General features: G+C 43.8%; 3 protein-coding genes across 11 annotated transcripts; 2 read left to right on the top strand and 1 right to left on the bottom strand.

The window, feature by feature from the left end:
• The first annotated feature begins 748 nt into the window (after positions 1-748).
• On the top strand, positions 749-9,702 carry notchl (notch receptor, like). Of its 2 annotated transcripts, none has more exons than XM_076280817.1 (11): positions 749-1,042; positions 2,074-2,218; positions 3,417-3,746; positions 4,528-4,775; positions 5,184-5,520; positions 5,822-5,988; positions 6,144-6,208; positions 6,392-6,521; positions 7,411-7,508; positions 7,684-8,018; positions 8,471-9,702. In XM_076280817.1, exons 1-11 carry the CDS (start codon positions 982-984, stop codon positions 8,997-8,999), a joined length of 2,445 nt encoding a protein of 814 aa, XP_076136932.1. In that variant the 5' UTR covers positions 749-981; the 3' UTR covers positions 9,000-9,702. The 2 variants fall into 2 exon arrangements, with proteins under 2 accessions (XP_076136932.1, XP_076136933.1); XM_076280818.1 differs by having other exon boundaries at positions 5,187-5,520.
• pbx2 (pre-B-cell leukemia homeobox 2) lies at positions 9,445-16,921 on the bottom strand. 4 transcript variants are annotated; one of them, XM_076280829.1, is made up of 9 exons: positions 16,683-16,921; positions 15,401-15,474; positions 14,360-14,604; positions 13,670-13,860; positions 13,149-13,284; positions 12,878-13,022; positions 12,364-12,461; positions 12,086-12,142; positions 9,445-10,486 (listed from the first exon to the last, which is right to left on the bottom strand). In XM_076280829.1, the coding sequence occupies exons 1-9, from the start codon at positions 16,919-16,921 to the stop codon at positions 10,406-10,408; spliced, it is 1,266 nt and encodes a 421-aa protein (XP_076136944.1). In that variant the 3' UTR covers positions 9,445-10,405. The 4 variants fall into 4 exon arrangements, with proteins under 4 accessions (XP_076136944.1, XP_076136946.1, XP_076136945.1 ...); XM_076280831.1 differs by lacking the exon at positions 16,683-16,921 and adding an exon at positions 15,603-16,671; XM_076280830.1 differs by lacking the exon at positions 12,086-12,142.
• On the top strand, positions 14,647-22,005 carry gpsm3 (G protein signaling modulator 3). 5 transcript variants are annotated; one of them, XM_076280838.1, is made up of 6 exons: positions 14,647-14,716; positions 17,935-18,035; positions 18,525-19,136; positions 19,397-19,553; positions 19,800-20,056; positions 20,557-22,005. In XM_076280838.1, the coding sequence occupies exons 3-6, from the start codon at positions 18,546-18,548 to the stop codon at positions 20,689-20,691; spliced, it is 1,140 nt and encodes a 379-aa protein (XP_076136953.1). In that variant the 5' UTR covers positions 14,647-14,716; positions 17,935-18,035; positions 18,525-18,545; the 3' UTR covers positions 20,692-22,005. The 5 variants fall into 5 exon arrangements, 4 of the variants coding, with proteins under 4 accessions (XP_076136953.1, XP_076136952.1, XP_076136954.1 ...); XM_076280837.1 differs by lacking the exon at positions 14,647-14,716 and adding an exon at positions 16,956-17,030; XR_012986274.1 differs by lacking the exon at positions 14,647-14,716 and having other exon boundaries at positions 17,473-18,035; positions 20,557-20,763; positions 20,863-22,005.
• The last annotated feature ends 346 nt before the right edge of the window (positions 22,006-22,351 follow it).

The following is a 22,351-nucleotide window of genomic DNA, read 5'->3' on the forward strand; positions in this document are numbered from 1 at the left end:
ATTGCGACAAGATGAAGTAGGATACAACAGCAATGTAAAATAGGCTCAAGACAGCAGGATCCACAAAGCCAGGCCTTTCTTCACAGTGCAGCATACGATGCCAGTGAACAACTGTGGAATTTGCTTGTCCAACCAGAGACTAATCAACCAGAAACAACACCAGGCACCTTCCTTCATCAGTGTTTGTTTGGAAGTCTAAAAATATTATTTTCTCATTGGTTTTACATAGTGAGTTGGAGGCCATATGTATTGAGAAAAGTACACTGATTGGGAAAACATTTGGGAATGTGTGAAACAATGGAATATTATTACTTGCTCTATTTTTTGTATGTCAAGTTTCCTGTGACCCACTTCTTGTGGTTTACCATAAACACTATTAGGGCTCTTTCAAATTTGTCCAATAACACCGACCTCTCCCAACCACTGACTTCCACACAGAGAGACGCAGACACCCGCACACACCCACAGACAAACACACGCACTCACACACACCCACATTTTCACACACACGCACACACACACACACACCAACAGACAAATACCAAACACACACACACACATACACACACTCCACTCCTATTCTTTTCAACACAGTGGCAGGAAGTTGTCCAGTGGTCCACATATCCGCAGTGCTTCTGAAAAAGAATGAGTGAGGCAGAACTGAGGAGGCTGCTGATGGCAGGGGTGAGGGGGGTGTGGGGGGGGGGGGCGGGGGGTTAACTGGTGGCTCTGAATGTTCACACGGTTCCTCTGTGCGTCTCCAACCCCTCCTGACTGGCTGACCGACCCAGGAGAGGACACGACCAACTCTGGCAGGCATAGCGTGCCGTCTCATCACCGCTGTCATCACAGGAGAGAGGCCAGAGACCACAAACACCCACGCAGGGACCTGCTCTCACTGCTCCGAGTCCTGGAAACGTCCCACGCGTGTTTGGACCGAGGGGAGAGAGCGACTGGGACATAGTCTGCCTCTGTGGCGCTATGCAGCTGCCCGGGAGGGTGGCTTTACTGCTGTGCTGCTGCTGGACCACTCTGGGACGAGGTGAGTCAGAGCCCGCTTCCTCTGCTTCAGACTGGAAAGAGACCGAATCACTTTTGGACCACTTGAAAACATCTGAGGGGTCCAATCGAGGGACATTTTCTAATGTTGACGTAAAGTATTGACCCAGAGGGAAAATGCAATATTCTGTATCTTTTATAAGTTAAACTATTTCTGGGGGATATTTACCACTGTTGTAGGCACTGTTGTAGGCATCATAATGTGCTATTTCTTCACATTTTGAAAAAGTCGAATATATGTATAACAGTATGTATAAACTTTTTTGTCAAAGTTTTTGATTCAGACTATTAAAAAGTCAGTAAAATTCTTTTTAAAATCATCACAATCTACATGAGTGGCTTTACTGCCAATCCCTTATTTGGGGATCATGTGTTCACTGCTCCTCTGGGTTGGATTGTTCCATTGTTTCATCTCCGTTGCGTCTTCATTGTCCGCCACACACCTGCCAAGAGCACTGTCCCTCTCCATTACATTTTCCCATCACCACGGTGACGACCCTCTACCTTTATCCACTCCCATTCCACTCCATTTCCTGTTTCTATTCGCCTCTCCTGGAAACTTCCTGTTTGTGTCAGGCCCCCGATTTCCTGTTTCCTGTACGGTTCATGCCAAGGGCACACCTTTCGTTGCCTGAATAGTGCTTTGCTTTTCTCTAATGGATGGTTTGATTTCCTCTGTACAACCAGAGCTATTCATAAATGTTGGAGTGTTGAGAGATACCGTCGGCCATGTTTCCCAAATCATACTTTCAATCAGATTTTGTTTACAGAAAACCTTCCGCACACATTCAAAACTTCCACATCATTTAAACAAAGAATTGAATAGTTGTTAAAAAATAACACAAACCTACACAAAACATGAGCTTCATATGGAATAAAGCTTTCCACCACAATTGCACTTAAAAACACACAGACAGGGATTAATTGTCCCAGATTCTTTTGCATCAAACTATTAATTGAAATTTAATTGAATTACAAATACACATTTCTCTCTCTCTCTCTCCCTCTGTGTAGGCTCATCTGCCAGTGACCCCTGGGCCCAGTGTAAGAACAAATCCTGTGAAAGCAAGTTTGCAAATGAAGTGTGTGATAAGGACTGCACTGAGCCTGAGTGTCTGAGAGATGGCTTGGACTGCATCACAGACAAGGGCCAATGCAAGTAAGATGCCGCCTACTGTACATCTATTCATATGTTTAGCACAGAATCTAACTCTAACAAATGAGAGTTACCAAGAATATCCATAAGCTGACAGAATACAACTTTTATAAAACAGACTACTATATCTGGTGTCATGTATTTTATAGTATCCCTAATTACTCACTCTTAGCAATTTATGCTGCATCCCTACAAGGCACAGGCTGAGGCTGTGCAGTAACTCTGTAACAGGAAACAACAGGAACAGCTAGAGGTCGCTGGCCATAGTGGAAATGGTGCGAAAAGCAAAATAGATTACATTTATGTGGCGTATGCATTCAAATCTACTTGTGGCAAGTGGATGTAGAAGACGTAACACTTTCACTTTCACTTAAAATATCAACTAAAATGGATTGTTTTAAACATTGTCAGGGTGTCACTAGACCCACCTATAGGCCTACTGGAGCACAGTCCAATCTAATGATAATAATAATAGATAGATAGATAGATAGATAGATAGATAGATAGATACTTTATTGATCCCCAAGGGGAAATTCAAGAACCTGCTGCCAAAGAGGCAACAGGAGGTATTTAAAAAATCAGGTTACACTTAAAGGGATATTCCACCATTTGGGTAAATACACTCATTTTCCACCTCCCCTTGAGTTAAACAATTGAGTTTTACCTTTCCCTAGTTCATCCAGCCGTTCTCTGAGTCTGACAGTAACACTTTTAGCTCCAGCTCATTCAATCAGATTAGACCGTTAGCTTATAGGAGAGAACGGTCTAATCTGATTCAATGAGCTGGAGCCTAAAGTTCTACTGTCAGACTCGGAGAACGGCTGGATGCGGATTAGAAAGGTAAAACTCAATTGTTTAACTTGAGGGGAGGTGGATAAGGATTTGGGGTATTTCCCCAAATTGTGGAGTATCGCTTTAACTTGACAGTATAGACATAAGAGTGACATGACACTGTCATGAATGTGTCATAAACATTTATCACATAACGCTTTTGTTATTAAGTGACATTCGGGTGGGTTATGATTAGGATTAGGGTAGTATTAGGGTTAGGGTTCATGTGTCATGACAGTGTCATATGTTCATGACAGTGTCATGTCAGTCTTATGTCAATACTGTCAAGTAAAGTGTTACCAAAAATCATTATGACCCTGTTTTCCCTTGTCACTGACTCACATTTTTTCTTCCTCTCTGTTTTTCTCAGGCAAGGCCATGTTGAGTACTGCAAGCACCACTATGACAACTCTCACTGTGACCAGGGCTGCAACAACGCGCTCTGTGGTTGGGATGGGAGCGACTGCTACCACGACCCCATCTGGGCCACGGGGTCCCTGATTGTCCAGACCAGGATCCCCTTCACACAGGGACCATTCCAGAACAACTCCATCCTATGGACACTGAGCACACTGCTGAGGACCCCGGTGAAGCTGAGGGACAGGGCTCCGTTCAAGCCCAGCAGTGACCTCCACAGACTCCAGCCCCAGCAGCTGGCTGACCTGCTGAAGCCCACCGCACCGGTCAGCAGCAGTGAGGGGTAAGAGTACTCGCTGGGTCTTTACGTTAAGGCTTTAGTGAGGGGTGAGAGAACTCGCTGGGTCTTTACGTTTAGGCTTTAGTGAGGGGTGAGAGAACTCGCTGGGTCTTTACGTTTAGGCTTTAGTGAGGGGTGAGAGAACTCGCTGGGTCTTTACGTTAAGGCTTTAGTGAGGGGTAAGAGAACTTGCTGGGTCTTTACGTTTAGGCTTTATTGAGGGGTGAGAGAACTCGCTGGGTCTTTACGTTAAGGCTTTAGTGAGGGGTAAGAGAACTCGCTGGGTCTTTACGTTAAGGCTTTAGTGAGGGGTGAGAGAACTCGCTGGGTCTACATTTAGGCTTCGTCCACTCACCACACGCAGGGAGAGATTTGTGGCTGGAGGATGGTATATGTTATATGGGTGGAGAGACTCTGGGGTACTGGGGCAAAGTAGGCATTTGATTATTGAATATTTTCTTTAATGCTCTTTAATTCTTTTGGGACATGTCTTTTGGCATGTGCTAAGGTTGTTCTGTTCTGACTGTAAAGTAGTTCTGTGTGTTGATTTGCTTAAGCGGAAAAGATTTCACTTGTCTTTGTACCTAATGCTATTGAATTTGTTTGTTTTATGACAATTGTGTCTTTACCTCTGTTATGTCTACCAGTTTAGTATATTCCCATTAGCATTCAAATTTCAATTTCAATATTGTCACCAGTCCTGTTGATCCTGTTGAAAAACTGCCTTTGTGGAGTGGTTATAGCTCTGTGCTCTGAATCCTCTCCCTTCCCTTGCGTCCCCCAGCTCGCTGCTGTTCCTGCAGGTTGATAACAAGCCGTGCGTCCAGCAGCAAGAGGCCAGCTGCTTCCCCTCGGCGCCCGGCGCTGCCCGCTTCCTCCAGGCCAGGATGGCACCGGGCCGCATCCCCAGCGGCAGGCTCGCCGAGGTCCAGGCCATTGTCCACGTGCGCGGAGTCATGGAGGAACTCGGGGACAGGAGTGAGGAAGGAGTGGAGGCTAAAACGGGTGGAAAAAGGGGAGAGAATAGAGACGGTATGTCCCAAACGCTGAACTATATACAACAATTTTACACACAGTTGGGCCCCATGCTTGAACATCCACAATGGTTATTTTGCCCACCTATTTCCTGATTAATTGAGTTTTTGCTCAAGTATTTCACAACAACGTCCTGCAAGGGTTGAATTCTATGAACATGTGTTTGGTCAGTTTCTGCAACCACAATGAATGTTTTGGCCTAACGAGCAGAATGACAGATTTATCTCAACACCATCTCAATCAAAAAGTCACATCCTTTTCTCTGTCATAAATCAAATCAAATCATGGCCTTTCACTAGATTGTTCTTCACCAAGTCATTATGAGATTAATAGAGCCTGCTGTATCCAGTGTGATTGTGAATAAGATCTAACAGAGTAAAAGTACATCTAATCTTCTCGACCCAGCAGCACCTGCATGGCTGTGGCCGGTGGTGGGCGCGGGAGTCGGCTTGGGCCTGGCGGTGGTGGTGGCTGTGGTTCTGGTAGTGATGTGGGTCCGGAGGAGGAGGAGGAGGGAGCGGGCAGGGGAATCGAACAGGGTGCGCCACCGGTCCACCGGCACTGACAACGGCAAAAACAACAACGGCAGCAAGGCCTGGATTGAGACGGCCAGCCACCGCGGGGAGCGCGGGAAAGATCGCAGGGAGAAGGAGAAGAACGGCCTGAAGAAGAAAAAGGGGAAGGGGAAGGACACAGGGAAGAAACGGCGAGAGCCGCTCGGAGAGGACGCCATTCGACTACGGTCAGTGGCCAGCTCTGTGTCCGAAAAGGAAAGCTCAAATAATGTGGTAGTCTAGTCTCAGTAATGAATGAAAAGACCCAGAACCTCGCAAGTGTCCTCTTGAGCATTTTGTTTATGAATATGTTTTTTTTTTTTATTATTCTATCCCATGTACTTTACTCTTTAAACTGTTATTTTGCTTTTCTTTATGCAGCCTAAAACACATAATTGCCTCTGTGTATGAAATGTGCTATACAAATGAACTCGCCTTTCCCAGCCTGGATTATTTTGTGATGATCTCAAACCCCTACTGCGATTTCAGGCCACTGCGAAAGGACCTGGACATAGGAAGTGACACAGACATGACCCAGAGTTCCATGGAGGACGTCAGGTATGCACGGCGGGAGGAGATCTGCGACCACCGGACGCCAGAGCAAAAGAACTTCAGGCTCCTTCCCAGCCGCCCACAATCACTATCACCAATGCAGGGTAGGATGCTAGGTTGTCCGTTTGTGAACACTCACAGTCAAAGAATAGAGTTCAGTACTGACATTTAATTTTAATTCGATTTGGAGCTTTGTGTTCAGTACTAGGCCTACTTGAGGTCAAAGGCAGCTTTTTAAAAATGTTTTATTCCTTTACAGCCCCCCCTGGAGGCTGGGAAAGAAATTCAACCCCTTCACATCAAAGGTCACAAACACCAACCAATGTGGGTGAACAATTATTATGATATAAAAATATTAATAATCATATGTATATTACATAACGTGGTTATACATTTATTTTCATTAAATATTGCTTGTGGTAATGACTGTAATGTCTTGTTACAGTCTGTAAATAAATGTACAAGATCTTGAGCATATTGGAATTTAGTATCACTTGATGTCAACAGACTGCTCCAGTGCAGTGGTGCGGTCCAGATGGGTCAGTGGTTCTGATCCGCGCTGTGCGGAGTGGGCTGGACCGAGTGGTTCTGGAGCTGCTCAGGGCTGGAGTGCCGGTCAACAACACGGACCATACTGGTATTGACCTTTCTCAGGCTCTCTCTCAGGCTCTCAGCTGTCAGACTGATATGTGTGAAATACGGGTTTATTACGTGAGATCTTTGCTGTATAATTGAGAAATTTACAGTTACAGGCCTACACATGAACAGTCATAAAAACCTCTATCAGTAATTTATTGTTACAAGCGAAGGTTAAATTAGTCTTATCTCAGCCTCTCTTTGATAGCGTACAACATCCCGTTCTTCACCTTCAGTGTACAATGTTGTTGTTCAAAATTATGATCTGTTTAGTAAGATGGAGTGCCAGTGCGTCTGCAACGTTGGTAGAAAAGCATGATGTCATCAATTGACATTGATGTCACAGTTGGGGAGTTAACCTGCATAATATTGTTCTACCTGTCTGCCCCCCCCCCTCTCTATTTATCTCTTCCCATCCCTCTCTCTTTCTCTCTTTTTTCATCCTTCTCTCTCTCTCCTGCTGGTGAACTCCCCACTGCTGTCCACCCTTTTCCTGCTCTCTGCAGCACCCTTGATCTCCAACTCTGATTCAGAACAACAGGCTTAATATGCCGTAGCGGCCAATAGCTTTGAAATGTGCTGCTTTAACTTTCTCTCCATTTCTCTCTCCATCACTCTCTTTCTTTCCGTTTCTCTCTCTTTCTCTCCATCACTCTCTCTTGCATCTGCACCTTAAAATCCCTTATCTGCACTGTAAAATGCCTTCTCTCCCCTCCCACCCTCCAGTCGCACCACTGGCACCACCACTCTCACATGTTCCTGGCCCACTGTCTCTGCTTTGTATAAAATTTGGCCCCTTTTGATAAAAACGTGTTGCTTCCCCTCCGTAATGGATTCCATTCTGCTTTCCCTGACCTTCCCCCACCCTAAACCCGCCGTCTGTCTGCCAGGGAGATCAGCCCTCCACTGGGCATGCACCGTCAATCACCTCTCCTTGGCTCGAACTCTCATTCGCTACGGTGCGGCGGTGGACCTCCAGGATAACAAGGTACGTTTACTTAGTCTGCTTTTTTCTCAGTCTCATTTGAACACAGATGGATATTCTTTTGAGGGTGAACTTTGGGGGCAAGGAATCCTCAATGGTTTTATCAGGCGGAAATCAATGTTTGTCTAGCAGGTGGAATTAGTATAGGACAAACATCGTGTCCTCTCCCTCCCAACAGGGCGAAACGGCTCTCTTCCTCTCAGCGCTCCACGGTTGCTACGACACCGCCAGATTCCTGCTCCTCAACGCAGCCAACCAGGACCTGTGTGATCGGCACGGCCGGCGGCCTGTGCACGTGGCGCGCGAGGGCATGCACCACCAGGTGCTGGAGCTGCTGTTGGCACACAGGGTGCAGCGGGGGCCTGTCCCCATAGACCCGGCCTGTGAGGTGCTCTGGGACGACAGGGCCTACCTGTACTCCCCCTGGGCTGCGCCGCCCTCTCTTCCCAGCAGGAGTGCCTCATTTTCAGGAGCCATAACACCCAGAGGACTCTCATCACCTCCACCACCAAGGTAATATGAAGCCGTCCTCTACATCAGTGTTTCCCAAACTTTTTTTCTGGGGACCCACTTTTTAAAAATGACAGACTATCGCGACCCAACTCGTGACTATGGTAGTTAACAAACTAGATCCTAATAGAAAGCTGTTAGCTTTCCTAAGCTATATAAGGTATAGGTATTACACAACATAAATTGTCACTATGCTATGCTGGCGACCCAAATAAAATCTCCTACGACCCACCTGTGGGTCGCGACCCAGTCTTTGGGAACCAATGCTCTACATCACATATCAGTCATATATGAGTTAATATGCATTGTCACTTGGATTGATTACCAGGATTCATTATTTGTAAGGCCTTGACTTCTTGCATGTGGTTGCAACTTTTTTATTTCATTTATTTTATTTAATGTATAATTAGAAAAGTAGTTTATGACCCTCACATGCTATATTTCCTCTTTAATAGTGATTGGTCAATGGGTCCCAGGCAATGTCCCTCGCCTCAAAACTGGCGCCCATCACCCAGCCAATCAACAACAGCACTGGTGACACCTAGAATCCTTGGCCTTCCACCCCGGCCAATCAGCACCTTGCAGGAAGTGACCTCAGAGGCAGAGGAGGAGGAAAGGGAAGCAGCCCGCGACCGTGAGGGTCCTCGAGCAGTTACGCCTCACTTCCTGTCGCCACAGCCCGCGCCGCGACAGCGGTCCTTCTCTTGTACCCAGCACGCTTTGCAGCGGCGCTCCGGCTGCAACCCCGCAGAGCTGTCGCTGCACGTTCCAACGCCCACAGAGAAGGCAGCCAATGAGCACATCGAGAGAGTGATTTCACCGCCGCCTAAAGAAGCTCCAAACCAATTAGAAAATAAAGGTAGCATCCCCGTCCCTCCCAAACCCCAGATAGACCCTGAGAGAGAAATCAGCACAAAGAACTGCAACCAGAAGAGTGAAAAAGCCAATCATGAAAACCTCACTTCTGTTCAGTCTGCTCTGTAAGCACACATGTATGCTTGAAGCCCAGTAGGCATGATTTATGACAGAGCATGCCCAACAGGATCCACTTAAGAGTTGTATAAATTCCAGCTATGATATATTTCATGTATTCTCCATATTGCCACAATACTATGTCAAGATAGTGTATGATTCTTAATAACCGTGTCAATGGCAATAATCAACTAATTAAATGAACTGTGTTTTCTTTGAAAAATAATTTAGCCAATTCCAATAGCACTAGACTTGAACCCATTTGTGATTTAGAACATCTGGTCCATTTCTCGGTATGAACAGGTGGTGGAAAAAGTTTATGGTTTTGAGTAATTAAGAGAATCTCGGGCAGAACCACAGAGGAGCTTGGAAAGCTATTTTTAACCGTGACAGGTGCTCGCCTATGCAAGTCTGACCAATGTGCTATGTAATGAAAGCACGCTCCCTTCACACCAGGTTTCTGAATGTGTACACAGACAGTCTTTATTGTAAAAGAGGTAGAGAATACAGGTGTTTCACTGTACAGAAAAAAGACAGCACTGTTGATATACTCATTCAAACCGTATATAGGGACAGCAAACGCACCTCATTCATATAATAGATCCACACACAAGCCCAGTAAAAAAAAGAGGAAAACAACACACACACACACACACACACACACACACACACACACACACACACACACACACACACACACACACACACACACACACACACACACACACACACACACACACACACACACACACACACACACACACACACACACACACACACACACACACAGAAAAACACAATCTTTGGATTATCTCTATTGCCCCCTTCACCCAAGTCAATTCACTTCTATCAGAGCTCTTAAGAAACAAAAGATAATAGCAATGATAAAAATAACAATAATAATAATAATAATATAATAATAATATAATAGTATTCACGAAAGCTTTCGTGATGATTTTTTCTCCCATTTCTACAAGCACCCAGACACGGCAGTAACTAGTGGAGATAATGTTATAGTGGAGAAAAAAAAATATCCCATGATCCTCTTTGTCTTCCTCCTGAGTTCCCTTTAACACACACACGGGAACTTCACCCTCAACCCAATACACACGTACGTACACACACACACACACATACACACACACACACTCTCTCTTTCATACACATTTACAGAAAGACATACATACACTCACGAGCACTCACACACACGTAGTGAAGAAGCACATGAACTGACTTGAAAAATAAGGTGAAACCGGCGGAGTGAGGGTAACAGGTGTGTGGGGGGGTGGTGAAGGATAAAGAGTGACCATCATTCAATCTGTCTAGTCGTCATCTGCGTTATCGTCGTCGTTGTTGTCGCTTAGGTGTGTGTGTCGACCCCGAGCCTGGCGGGCTGGTTCGGAGAGCGGCCACATCCATCAGTCAGAGTTGTCTGAGTGGTCGCTGACGGGCGAGGTGGCCGACGGCGGACTGTTCGGATCCTGCCAGTTGCCATTAGTCTGGAAGGGATGGAAGGTCGTGAAGCAGGGAACAACACACTGATCACGCAACATGTCTGAACTCCACAAGGCTCCAGGTCATTAGGACCAGTGTCTGGCCTGCTCTACTCAAAACACGCTGCCAACAGCACAGGTCAACATCCACACAGAGCATCAAATAGATCCAACTTCCACAGCTGATGTTATTAATGCACTGGCACCTTTGAACCCTCGTTCTTTAGATGAAGTATTTCCACACAATAGCACTGTAAGCCTCTTTGGATGAAAACATCTGCTAAATGATCAACGTCTTCTGCATGTAACACAAATGTCAAATTTGTTTTAAATGTATTATTGCATACACATAGTAATGATCATTTCAGCCTAAATCTGCCCAAGACCCCAGTTTTGGTCAGTCACAGTTGCATGTAATACTATGGGGTAGTATGGAAAGTCTGTTCAGAAAAATCTATTTTTATGGCATGGACAACACAGTTCAAAAGGTGCGTCGAAAAAAAGGTAAAGTCACTAGTAATGCGTGTTGAAGAAATCCCGCACACTGTCCTTTATGCATGCAAATACTTTATTATACTTCACACAACATTTCAGTCACACAGACCTTCCTCAGGTGAATTCACCTGAAGAAGGTATTTATTTGCATGCGTAAAGGACAGTGTGGGATTTCTTCAACACGCATGGCATGAACAACAAATGTTCCAAATGTATAATAACTAGGGCTGTCGATTAAAATAATTAATCTAATTAATTACATACTCTGTGATTAATTAATCGCATATATAATTTTTGCTGTGAAAGTATTTTAAATATTTAAATTAAAATTAATCATTGAATAATCAGCATTAGTGACATTAAAGTTCAAAAACTCTTTCATTATTATTTTCACTGTTCAAATAATGGCCATAATAATCTGATATGACCTAAGTTTTTTTTTTTTTACATACAAGGCATTTCAGGCCACAGATATAACCTAGGGTACACAATGAAAATAAATTAACACTCCCCTCAATGTCAACACTTTCTTTGCATTGATGTGCGACTATAGAGTTGATGAACTCCGGTGATATGCAAATTCCTTGCTGCAGACATTGCAGAGGACTTTATTTTCAACACTTTATTTTTATCAGGCCATTTTTTAAAATGAAATGTTCCAATCAATGATCCAGGCAGCACGTTTTCTTCTCTCTCCTTCATTTTACAGTCTAATTTTTACTGACTAGAACGGCTCGGGGTCAAAGGTCATACAGAATCGATTCATCTGCACTAATTTTTTTAATCAGTTATTTTTTCCTCAAATTAATTAATCGAAATTAATCAGTTATATTGACAGCCCTAATAATAACCAAATATCTATCAAGGTCCGGTACATGATACATAGTCCTTCACTACTAAGGCAGCAAAGTCCTTCCACTTCAGGCTTGAGGTTTAGTGGCATTAGCCATACAGAAAAGCAGAGTGTTAGTCTGGGTGGAAAATAGGAGGGGAAAGGTGCCAGAGGAGCATTTTAGCCCTAGCAGATCGGCCAGCGATAGCAGATCGCTCATTTGAGTTGGCACGGGACGGACTGAGGCTACAGAGTCATGCGCTTAATGGCTTCCTCACCCGGCTCTCTCTGGGACTATACAGTCTGTCTGAGAAACCCGATTGAGAAATAGAGTCCTATCAGAGAGAGAAAGGACAAGGAAGTTTAGCCAGTGGTGAGTGAAAAAACACACAGACACACACACACACACAATGTGAGAATTCAAACACATAATGCAAATACACCCACACAAAGACCCAGACACACAGAGACAAAACAGACAGACAGCTGCCATGGCGACGTGCATTGTGAGGTCACAGAGTCCCGTGACATTGTGCTGACAGCATGCATGCACTACCTGAGCTCCCATGTGATAGGCCGGCTGCTCGGCCCCGTTCATCGGAGGCACTCCCAGGAAGAGGTCAGCCGACCCCGACAGGGAGAAGGAGCCAGAGCCTGAGAGATGGAAGCAGAGAGGAGAGCAGACGAGCCGATAAGCTTACTGACCGCCCTCGCCCTGACCCACACAACCCCAACCAGCAGCCGCTGACACATCACCGCCTGCTTCTCAGGCTCCTGACGACTCTTTCACCACCACCCTACTGCTACTGTGCATTAGCTAGGCTTCACTATGTCATTCAGCAGACATCTGGATCCACAGCGACTCACAGTACACATGCAGGACAAACAGAAAGATCTCTGAGACTAGCCTGCCACTGACCCGATCTGAGTCAATGTCAATTTTAGCCTTTGCACGGCGTGCGCCTGCATCGACTCGCCTTCACGTTGACTCAGACCGGGGCAGTGCCAGGACAACTCAAACAAGCTCTGTCTGCCTGGACTGGTGGGGAGTGTCCGGCGGGACGGCTCACCGGTGGAGTTGGGCGTGTGCGGCGAGTCCTCGCTCTGCTGCGTGGCCCCCAGGGCTGTCTTCATGGCGTAGATATTAGCCTCTTCCTGGAACTTGCCAATGTTCTTCTTGTAACGGATCCGCTTGTTGCCAAACCAGTTGGACACCTGTCAGCGGATCCGGATGCCCAGATAGAGAGGTCAGTGTTAAATTAGGCACGCCGCGTTGTTGCCGTGGTATAAACAGTCCGAAGGGGGGTGGGGTGGGGTGGGGGTGAGGCGCACCCTGCATACCTGCGAGACGGTGATCCCACACTGCTTGGCCAGCTCTTCTTTGGCCTCCTCGCTGGGGTAAGGGTTGGAGAGGTGCGAGTAGAAGTACTCATTTAGGACCTCTGTGGCTTGCTTGCTGAAGTTACGTCGCTTGCGCCTAGGGAACGGGAACATATACCACTTGACTAACTGACCAGTGACCAGGCAAAACTGACTGATTCTACACTGATTGAACTGCATTAATGCGTTCTGGACTTAAGACTAAAACTCAACATATCATTCACTGATTAGATAGACTATACTACCACGCAAAAGTTTGAGGTCATTTAGAAATGTCCTTGTTCATCATCATTTCAAATCTATTCAAAGCCAATCTGTTGCACTCGTTTTGCAACATTTACAATTCAAACTCATAACATGTATTTCATGTATGTAGCATGAACAAGAAGGTAATTTCTAAGCGTCTCCAAGAAAACAGAAAAGAACAGCAAAGCGGTAACCTCATAGCCAAAGTCCCAGTCAGAATAAAGAACAGCACATACCTGGCATCGAGGAAGCGTGATCGCAGGATCATGACGGCCTCACAGGTGCTCTGCTTGAGCTGAGTCTGGATGGCACTGAACTTGCGGTGGATGATGGCCACCATGCGCTCAATCTCGCGGGGAGACACAGGCCGCGTGCGGGACTGCTCCCGCAACAGGTTCATCACGTGGGTGGTGAACTCGTTGCAGGCCTACACACACACACACACACACACACACAGACACACACATTAACTTTCCAAGGCTGTGTAACGGATGCCAGCTAGCTTAGCTGTGCTTGTGGAACGTTGGTAAACCTCACTCTCTGACGCCTCAAGAGTGCTGCTGGCATGCGAGCCGGTAGCCTGGGCTATTGGCTCAACTGTCAGCACACTCGCCTCCCGATCCGAGGTGCTGCTGTTCGCAGGTTCGAGTCCAGGCGTGTGCAGGGCTGAATCGCGCAGGTTCAACACAACGCAGGTTACATTGGTGCTGTGACCCGGATCCTGCACCTAATTTGCTTTTTCTGATCTAACCATTGACAATTCGCAACAAAAAAAATTCTCAAATCATCTGACATAAGACAGGGCATTTTAAAATTTCAATTGGTTTGTGTTATATCTAGGTAAGGGCAATGGAACCATCTGTTACTGCGCCAACAGCTTTTTGGGACCCATCCATGACTGATTTGTGTCTCAACAGGATACATACCTGCTCATATTTCTCCAGCTCAGTGTGATAGATGGTCCGAATCTGGCTAAGCTTGCTCTTGTAGTCAGAATGCTCCAGTGAACTGTCTGGCGACATCCCGCCTGAACTGGTCGCCGCGGACACCGCAGCGGCAGCCCCGCCCCCTTTCTCGGGGCCTGCCACACCTTCAGCCAGCAGCATGTTGTCTAATCGGACAAGCTGGGGATCTGGTGGCTCCTCCTCCTGTGCATTGCGCATAGACAAACCTAATCCAAAAAGAATAAGGGAATCTTTAGACAAATAAGGATATAATTTTTGTTTTCTTGTTTTAGCACAAAAGAAAAAAGGGGTTGTAACATGGAAAGTTGTTCAATTCAGGTATGACCAATCTATAAGCTGAACTGAGACTTTATTTTCAAATATAAAATAATTATACTTGATTATACTTTATATTTGTGCTTATTTTAGCTTATTGCAATTGAGCTAAGGTACATGAAGACCTCAAGAAGTACTTTGAAACTGGTATTTAATTCAAGGGCATGAGAGTTCCAAATTGGGAAAGGTGCAAGACATTAATGATCACAGTCCATAATCTATTTAAAAAAACTACATACTATAAATGCACAAAGACTTGCAGAAATTAAGTTTAGAAATAGGGCAAATTGCTTAAATCCATTTATAAATACCCAAACGGTACACTGTTTTACTTAACACATTTGTTACACTTTGTCTAACTTAAAAGCACAATTCAAACTGTAAAATATCACACTGGTGCATCCATATCTGTTCAGGGTCTTGTAGAGGGCAAAGACTTTATTATAACAATGTAAAGAGTAAGGTTTTAACTTAACCTGTACAGTCGTGTAGGTTAGGTTAACAGACAGACACAGTTAGGGAAGTGTACACAAGGTATCCACAAGCAACAACAAGCGTCTGCTTTGTTCCACAAACTTCAATCAGCCTGGCGCTCAAGCTTAAAAATGGTGTCAAATTATGTAAACTTTTACACAAATGAATTCGGATTAATATTCAACACATCACTTCACTTCACCCAGGACTTACCAGTTTTTTCTTTAATCTCACATAACACACTGAACAATGCAGGTTTCATTCGATGACAATTCAAAGCATGTTTTCTGTGTTGGGTGGAAGAACAAACGGATAACATTAAAGGTTAGCCATGGATCCTGTCCTTGACAACGTAACTTAACTCAATATCGTATTTCATTATTTTATCCAAATATTAGGATAGGAAAAACCTCACCTTAGCACCGCAATTCTTGCGACAGCCAAATGTTTCTTAAGACTATGCTGCATAAAAGACCCAGTGCTTTTGTGTTATATTCTAGCTAGCAGCTAGCAACCTAGCTTCTGGTTGGTTACCTTGCTAGCTTGTAAGCTTTTATGTGTGCTGTGCTGGTGTTAACTGAGGTTGGTTTTGAAGTTCAAATTCAGACAACAGTTTGAGTGGGCAACAATCAGATTGGGAGTAACACGTCTGTTCATAAAATCGTGTAATACAGTTCTTACAAAACTTAATAACGATATATACACATAAAAAAAACTTAATATGAATGAATTTGGCTGGAAATGGATGCTACTGAATGCTATACGCTCATACTAAATCGAACTGCTAACGTAAATGCTAACGTTATTGATTCATTCCTTGATATGATATGGCAAACAAAAAGAACTGAATAAGTTGATGGATAATTATGTAATATGCCATGCTATGCATTTCCACAAGATTACTGCGGTATTTTCAACACTTATCAACATTATCATGTAACCTAATGTTATTCAATATTGCCATCAACTTGAAAACAAAACATATAGAGCCAGTTAGCAGAGGTGTTCAATAATATCAGTGTGCTAGCTATCGTTACCTGGTTTACTGCTGGTGGAATGCTCAACGACTGATAGCTAGATCTAGCTAATTAGCTAGATCACTGCAGTAAGGGGCTCTGGCTAGCTTTATTTAACCTAGCGACCAAGCTAACGAACCATGTAAACAAGCTGACGTTAGTTTGATCACAACTCAGTAATATCACAACAGGGACTACAACCACAATATCTAAATTACTAGTTTGAGACCCACCAATTCACCATAAGGACAAGCTTTTAGCTCGGTTTTCTTGTGGGATCAACTAGTACCAGCTTTCAGACAGTTTGTTCCGCTAGCTACCACTAGGAGCTAGGCAATTAGCCAGAGCCTGCTAATGGTGGTTAGCAGGCTACCTCCGTCAGAACTTTTTTCTTAAAACGAACTTCACTTTTGGGCTGAGTGCCAGGAGTTGCATTAGCGTTACATCTTCCTTGTTAATTAAAACATCATGGTGCTTACTTTGCTTGGGCTTCGTCCAAACTTTGGTCAGTAATGGTCATGATTTGTTGCAAAATATCGCCAATATCCCTGCGGCTCTCGTGTCCATTTTCTGATCCTTCGAGGCCTGATTCCCCATCGGACCGATGCTGAGAGCTTGGGCGAACCGAGTTCATTGGATGCATACCGGTAGGCGCGTTCAAACCAAGGCCCCGGCCTGAAATGGGACCATTGCCCGCGATAGGCTGCTGCTGTAACATCCCGAGCGGTACATTAGCTGAACTGTATGTGGTCGTGAGAATACAATGCACCCTGGAAAAAAAAGAGCAACACACAGGGGTCCCCTAGCGATTCACAAAGAGAGTGGAGGTAAGTTAGAACCACAAAAATGGCGATATACTATCATGATTGCAATACTAATTACATGTTTGCGACAGTATTATTAATTGTTAGATCATTTAGACTTAGTGGAGTTACGCTATTCATTTATCGACAGGTCTATATAATTGGCGAACCACGTTTTTATGTGATGATATGCCTATCCCCGCTTTCTTCTATTGAAGTCCAATGTTTTATTTCCCTTTATCGTGGTGATTGTTTCCCTACTCATTTTTTTCATGCAGTGTTTAACTTTCTTATAAAATAGTATCGCGTATGAAGGCCTGTTTTTAGAGGGAAAACTAAGCATTTAGGAAATTCTGCTTTACTTCAGAGATTCACATTTACTCTACCTGACACCTCATTTCAGTTTGCCCATCCTAAATTGTTAAGCTAAGTAGCCTATCTTTTAGCCTTTTTTTTTTTTGCTCAGGTCTGTCTACTTCTCGTTTATCTGCAAGTCAACAGGAAGTCTGCCTAACCGCAGATTCAGTCACACAAACAGCTAGGTTTCAACATGCTATTTCTATTCAACAAGCTGGTGCAGATCTACTGCAAGCACAGCACACCTCCCCCAGGCTATACTTCCTTGGGTCATTTCCAACGATTTTCTTTTGACAAATATATAAAGAAACAATTTATTGGTGTTCATTGTAGGCTACTTGTATTCTGCTTAAGAGCATAATGACAGCTTTCCACGAGTTTGTTATATGGGCTAAATAAATAGGGGTGGGTCAGGACAGGAGGGGAACAGGAAGAGACTGAACAGACAGACAGAGTGTTAAGTAGAGCATGTTGCAACTTCATGTCAACTTTCCACTTGTCAGGAGCATTTGCTGAAGCGTTTTTGAACAGGGAAAGAAGTCATGTTCAGCGTTATGTCTGTTCACCCTAGGAGATGATGGTAATCAAAAGTCATATATGCTAAGAAGACAAGACGGAGACATTGGAAGTCATCTGAGGGTAAACCATCTCCTAGTTAAGCGTGGGAAGAAGGTAGGCTACGAACTTACATGCCTATCACAAATACCTGGGGTGGTAAATTAGAGGCAGAAGTGATAGCTTGAGCCTAGTATAACCACTGATATCATATGAATAATTGTAAATGTAGATAGTTTTGTGTTACTGGTTTTCATCTCTTAGATTGCTGATAAACTTGTTTCAGATCAGTGTTTGTGATCTGCCATTGAGTACAGTGAAGATTGTGGTTTGGTTGGCCATTAGGACTTAGGCTACTGTACATTACAAAACATTCTTTCAAAACTATTGTTGGTGATGCTATACCCTTAATTTATGATGCAGTGCAATGCAATGAATTATTCCAGTATTGTGGTCACTGATTACACTGTCATATATAGACTTTAATGCTATAAACTGGGTGTAACTGTTTGTCATAGTGGAGACATATGTTTAATTGTATTTTCAGTTATGTATGTAATTTATGGCTTTAATGAAAGATAAGTTTGGTTTTTCATGTTGTCAAAGTTCTGATTTAGAGGAAAAACAATGGATATGGCAGTGGATGGACAATCCACCAGAAAGGAGGACTTGGAACCTCTCTTCATTTTAGAAGAGGGAGACGACATTGACAGTGTTATGTGCAATACAAGTAAAGTCAACGGCCAAGAGACTGTAACGATAACTCAACAAGACAATGGAGATACTATTAAAGGAAACCACCAGCCTGTAGAGCAACTACAAGACTCGGCTGTCTGTGAGTCTGAGGACGGGACTGTAAAGAAGTCAGAAATGCAAGAAGAGGAGAGAGGGGGTGATCCAGAGAAGAGGACACAGAGGGAGATGGAGACCAAAGACAGCAAGGCTGCTGACATAGACGTGAATAGGGAGAATGAAGCAATGCTGAGAGCAGAGGAGAGCGTACCAGATGAACCCCCAGCAGTGGGTGAGGGAGCATCACACACGCAGACCGCTCCACGAGAGACAGACGCCACAGCCGAGACAAAAACAGAAGTCCTATTAAGGCACAAAACACAACCCAGTGCAGAAACACCCAAAAAGTGTAAAGACTTTTTGAGTCCAGATGATGCACAGAAAAAGTGTAAAGACTTTTTGAGTCCAGATGATGCACAGAAAAAGGTATCGTGATCATGCAAAATGATAGTCATACATGCTCATAGTTATTTCATAGTAACATACAATGTGCTGTTTTGTTGCAAAAGTAAAGTTCCTAAAGCCTACGTGACCGTTAACCGTCTTGTTTGAATAACTCTGAAAGGGAACTTTTTACCGTCATACTCCAATAGACATTGTCATTGTCTTGTATTCCACACTGACCCGTTTCGTGTATTGCAATGTTGACTCTATGTGCTTTGTCACATGTTTATTCACCACCTTAGGTCAACAGGTTAAGTTCTGATTTCCCCGACGCTCTGTATGAGCTGCTGTACGCCGTGCAGGAGGGCAGAAGACTGAATGACCAGCGCTGCTCTTTCAGACTAGAACCGAGACGGAGATGCTATTCTGAGCCGGGAACCCCTCGCCATAGTAACAGAGGTGACGAAACACAACACTGCAAAATGATTTTGCTAGTAGGCATTACTTCTGTAACTAAGCTGAGCCAGCATTCGGTCACGTGTAAGAAACACTTGACTATTGCTTAATCACACTTTTCCTGCAATGTGGACATAAAACTATCAACCACACAAAAATGTCTTTAACCTATGATGAACCTAAATTGAACTTCATAATCGTGCGGTCTCCCTTTAAATCTCCCTTTATGTTGTCTGCATTCTCCAACAGTCATGTTCTCCTCGATGACATCACTGCAGAAGGAGGAGTTCTTTGACCTGGTGGCCACATCTCAAGCCCGGCGTCTGGACGATCAGAGGGCTGAGGCCGAAAGCATTATTCCGGTTCCACCGCAGCCCCAGGCGCCCCCAGCCGATGAGCCCAAAGCTTGTGACAGGAAGCTGAGTATCAAGGCCAGTGTGATGAAGAAGGCAACCAAGGCGCCACCTCCTAAAGAAGACCTTTACAATATGATCCTCACATCCCAAGTAAATGCTGCGGGTTTAGACTGTCATGAGTCCTCTAGTCTTGTGAGCTCCCGCTGCACTGTGGAATACAGTCTGGAAGCTACTAGTATTGCTTTTTTTTTTTACGGATGTATAGACATTTAGACGTTGGGACATAGTATATGTTATGATACACAGGAACCACTTTATTTCAAAAAGAACGAAAACACCACATATGTTCGTTGCTGTGAACATTTTTAAGTCCATGCATTTCTCAGTGGGAAAGATGTCTCATTTTCCATTTATTTAGAGATTTGCCGTGTTTACATCTGACAAGTTCTTTTCTCACCATATAGATCAAGATATACTGTAGATCAAGACTTTTTATGTCATTGTGAGCCATCAAAGTTCCTGAGATTATCGTAGCAGAGAATCGGGCCATTAATAGATTGTCACTTTAAATAAACACATTGCTTACTGTAATGACATTCAATTGATCCAGTGTAGCTAAGTGCTAATGAATACATTTGTGTTCCCACCAGGCTCAAGGCAGACTGGAGGAGCAGAGGAGTAGAGCTCCTGGTCCGATGGATGACGAGGACTTCTTCTCTCTGCTGCTGAAGGTTCAGGGTGGGAGGATGGACGAGCAAAGGACTGAGTTTCCTGACCAACACTGAGGGAAATAAAGACTGAATGGTCTTACAGAGCCAGACATGCAATACAAGAAAGGTCAACATCAAGACAGCCATGTAGGAATTATATCTAAATTTGAGAGGAAGTGATAAGCAAATTTAGTGAAATCATTTCAATTTTAATTTAATTCGATTTCTAATGTTGTGGGCTGACAGAAGGCTGGAGGAGGGAAGGGGCATTGCGGTTCAGAGCTGTCTTCAAAGTGCCGAAGTCACCTTTTGAGCATGAAGACAAGGTTTGAAGAGACCACAGTCTGTTTGAGCTAACCAGCACTAGTCCATCATGCGCAGTCATGTCAGGCTATTTTGTACATTCCTCTCATTTCAATCAAACTTACTATCAAATGTATTTGAATGGATGGTTTTCAGTTTGTACGAGTGACTGTATTTTTGGATGGCCATGATGATGTCTTTACGCAATGCTTATTGAGGCAACTCTCATTTCAAACTAGTTTTACATGCCTTATTTATCAAGTGCCTGAAATCCATATATTACTAAACTGTTACTGTCCTAAGAAAGTTGTAAATATATTTGATTGTTAATGTTGGTATATTGGTATTACTGGAATATCCTCACGCTTGAAAAGGATCAACACTGGAATATGTCCTGAACACATGGATTGTGTAAACAGTCATGTGTTCTGAAAGAAATCTTTTGGGAAAATGTCTTTGACATTCTTATAGGGTGAGTGGATATCCACTCCTCTCTTGGCAGGGGTTTGGCAGTAGCTGAATGTTTGATATTTTTTCTTAAATATGGTTTTAGATTCCCTACAGATCTGCCAATGGCATCCTCCCGAAGTCTCTTTGTTCAGGTGATCTTAATCTTGCTATTTAAAAACAGAATATATATTGAATTATCATATGTCTGCAGCAGTTTCCTTTTGGAGGGTTCTTAAACCTGGAACATTATTCAGATTATTGCTACTGTGATAAAGGCATATGTTGCCTTAAGAGCGCTGTGAGGGGCTGGGAAATGGGAACATACTTCATTCTGAGAAACCAGTTTCTGTGCATAACCAAACGTCAACATGTACTGTATCTTTGCCTAATGCACATGTAGACTGTTTTGGTTAAAGCACTGTTACCAAACACTGTTTGCAAGGTGTCTTTTGTTTTTGTAAAGTATGTATGTGTGTGTGTGTGTGTATATGTGTGGTGGAGGGGGTGTTGCAGTTAGTATGATTGATATAACTTTGCAAAACTCTTTTAAAAGACCACAGTAAAATACATCATTCATCTCACAAATAAATAAAAATGGTACGTTAATTACAATAAATGGTTTTGTGGAATACTTTATTAGATTGCCCTGTCCTATTTAACATGGTCTGTAGTAAATGATATACTGAATGGCTAAAGACACCATTGTACTATGTTTAGATCGTGACTTTTCCTATCCATGAAAGACACCGCCTATAATCAAAGTTACATCGGAATATAACTGAATGCTGAGAGGTCGGGAATGATCTCATATTTGCAATAGATTTTCAGTTATTGCAGCTTCTCAAGATAAAAGGACATGGTCAGAATAGCTTTTCAGAGCCCTCCTTTCATTGTTACTTTTCTTCAGTCTAAAAGTGAAGGAAGTCTACTTCTCATTCATGTTGGCCATCTTCTAAAGTCATTGCGTGAGACGTCTAGGCCT

The sequence above is a fragment of the Alosa pseudoharengus genome, unplaced genomic scaffold (assembly GCF_046254945.1).
Source record: "Alosa pseudoharengus isolate Yale_2024_CS ecotype anadromous, Long Island Sound unplaced genomic scaffold, YU_APseudo_1.1 YU_APseudo_1.1_scf_12, whole genome shotgun sequence".
Lineage (NCBI taxonomy): Eukaryota > Metazoa > Chordata > Actinopteri > Clupeiformes > Clupeidae > Alosa > Alosa pseudoharengus.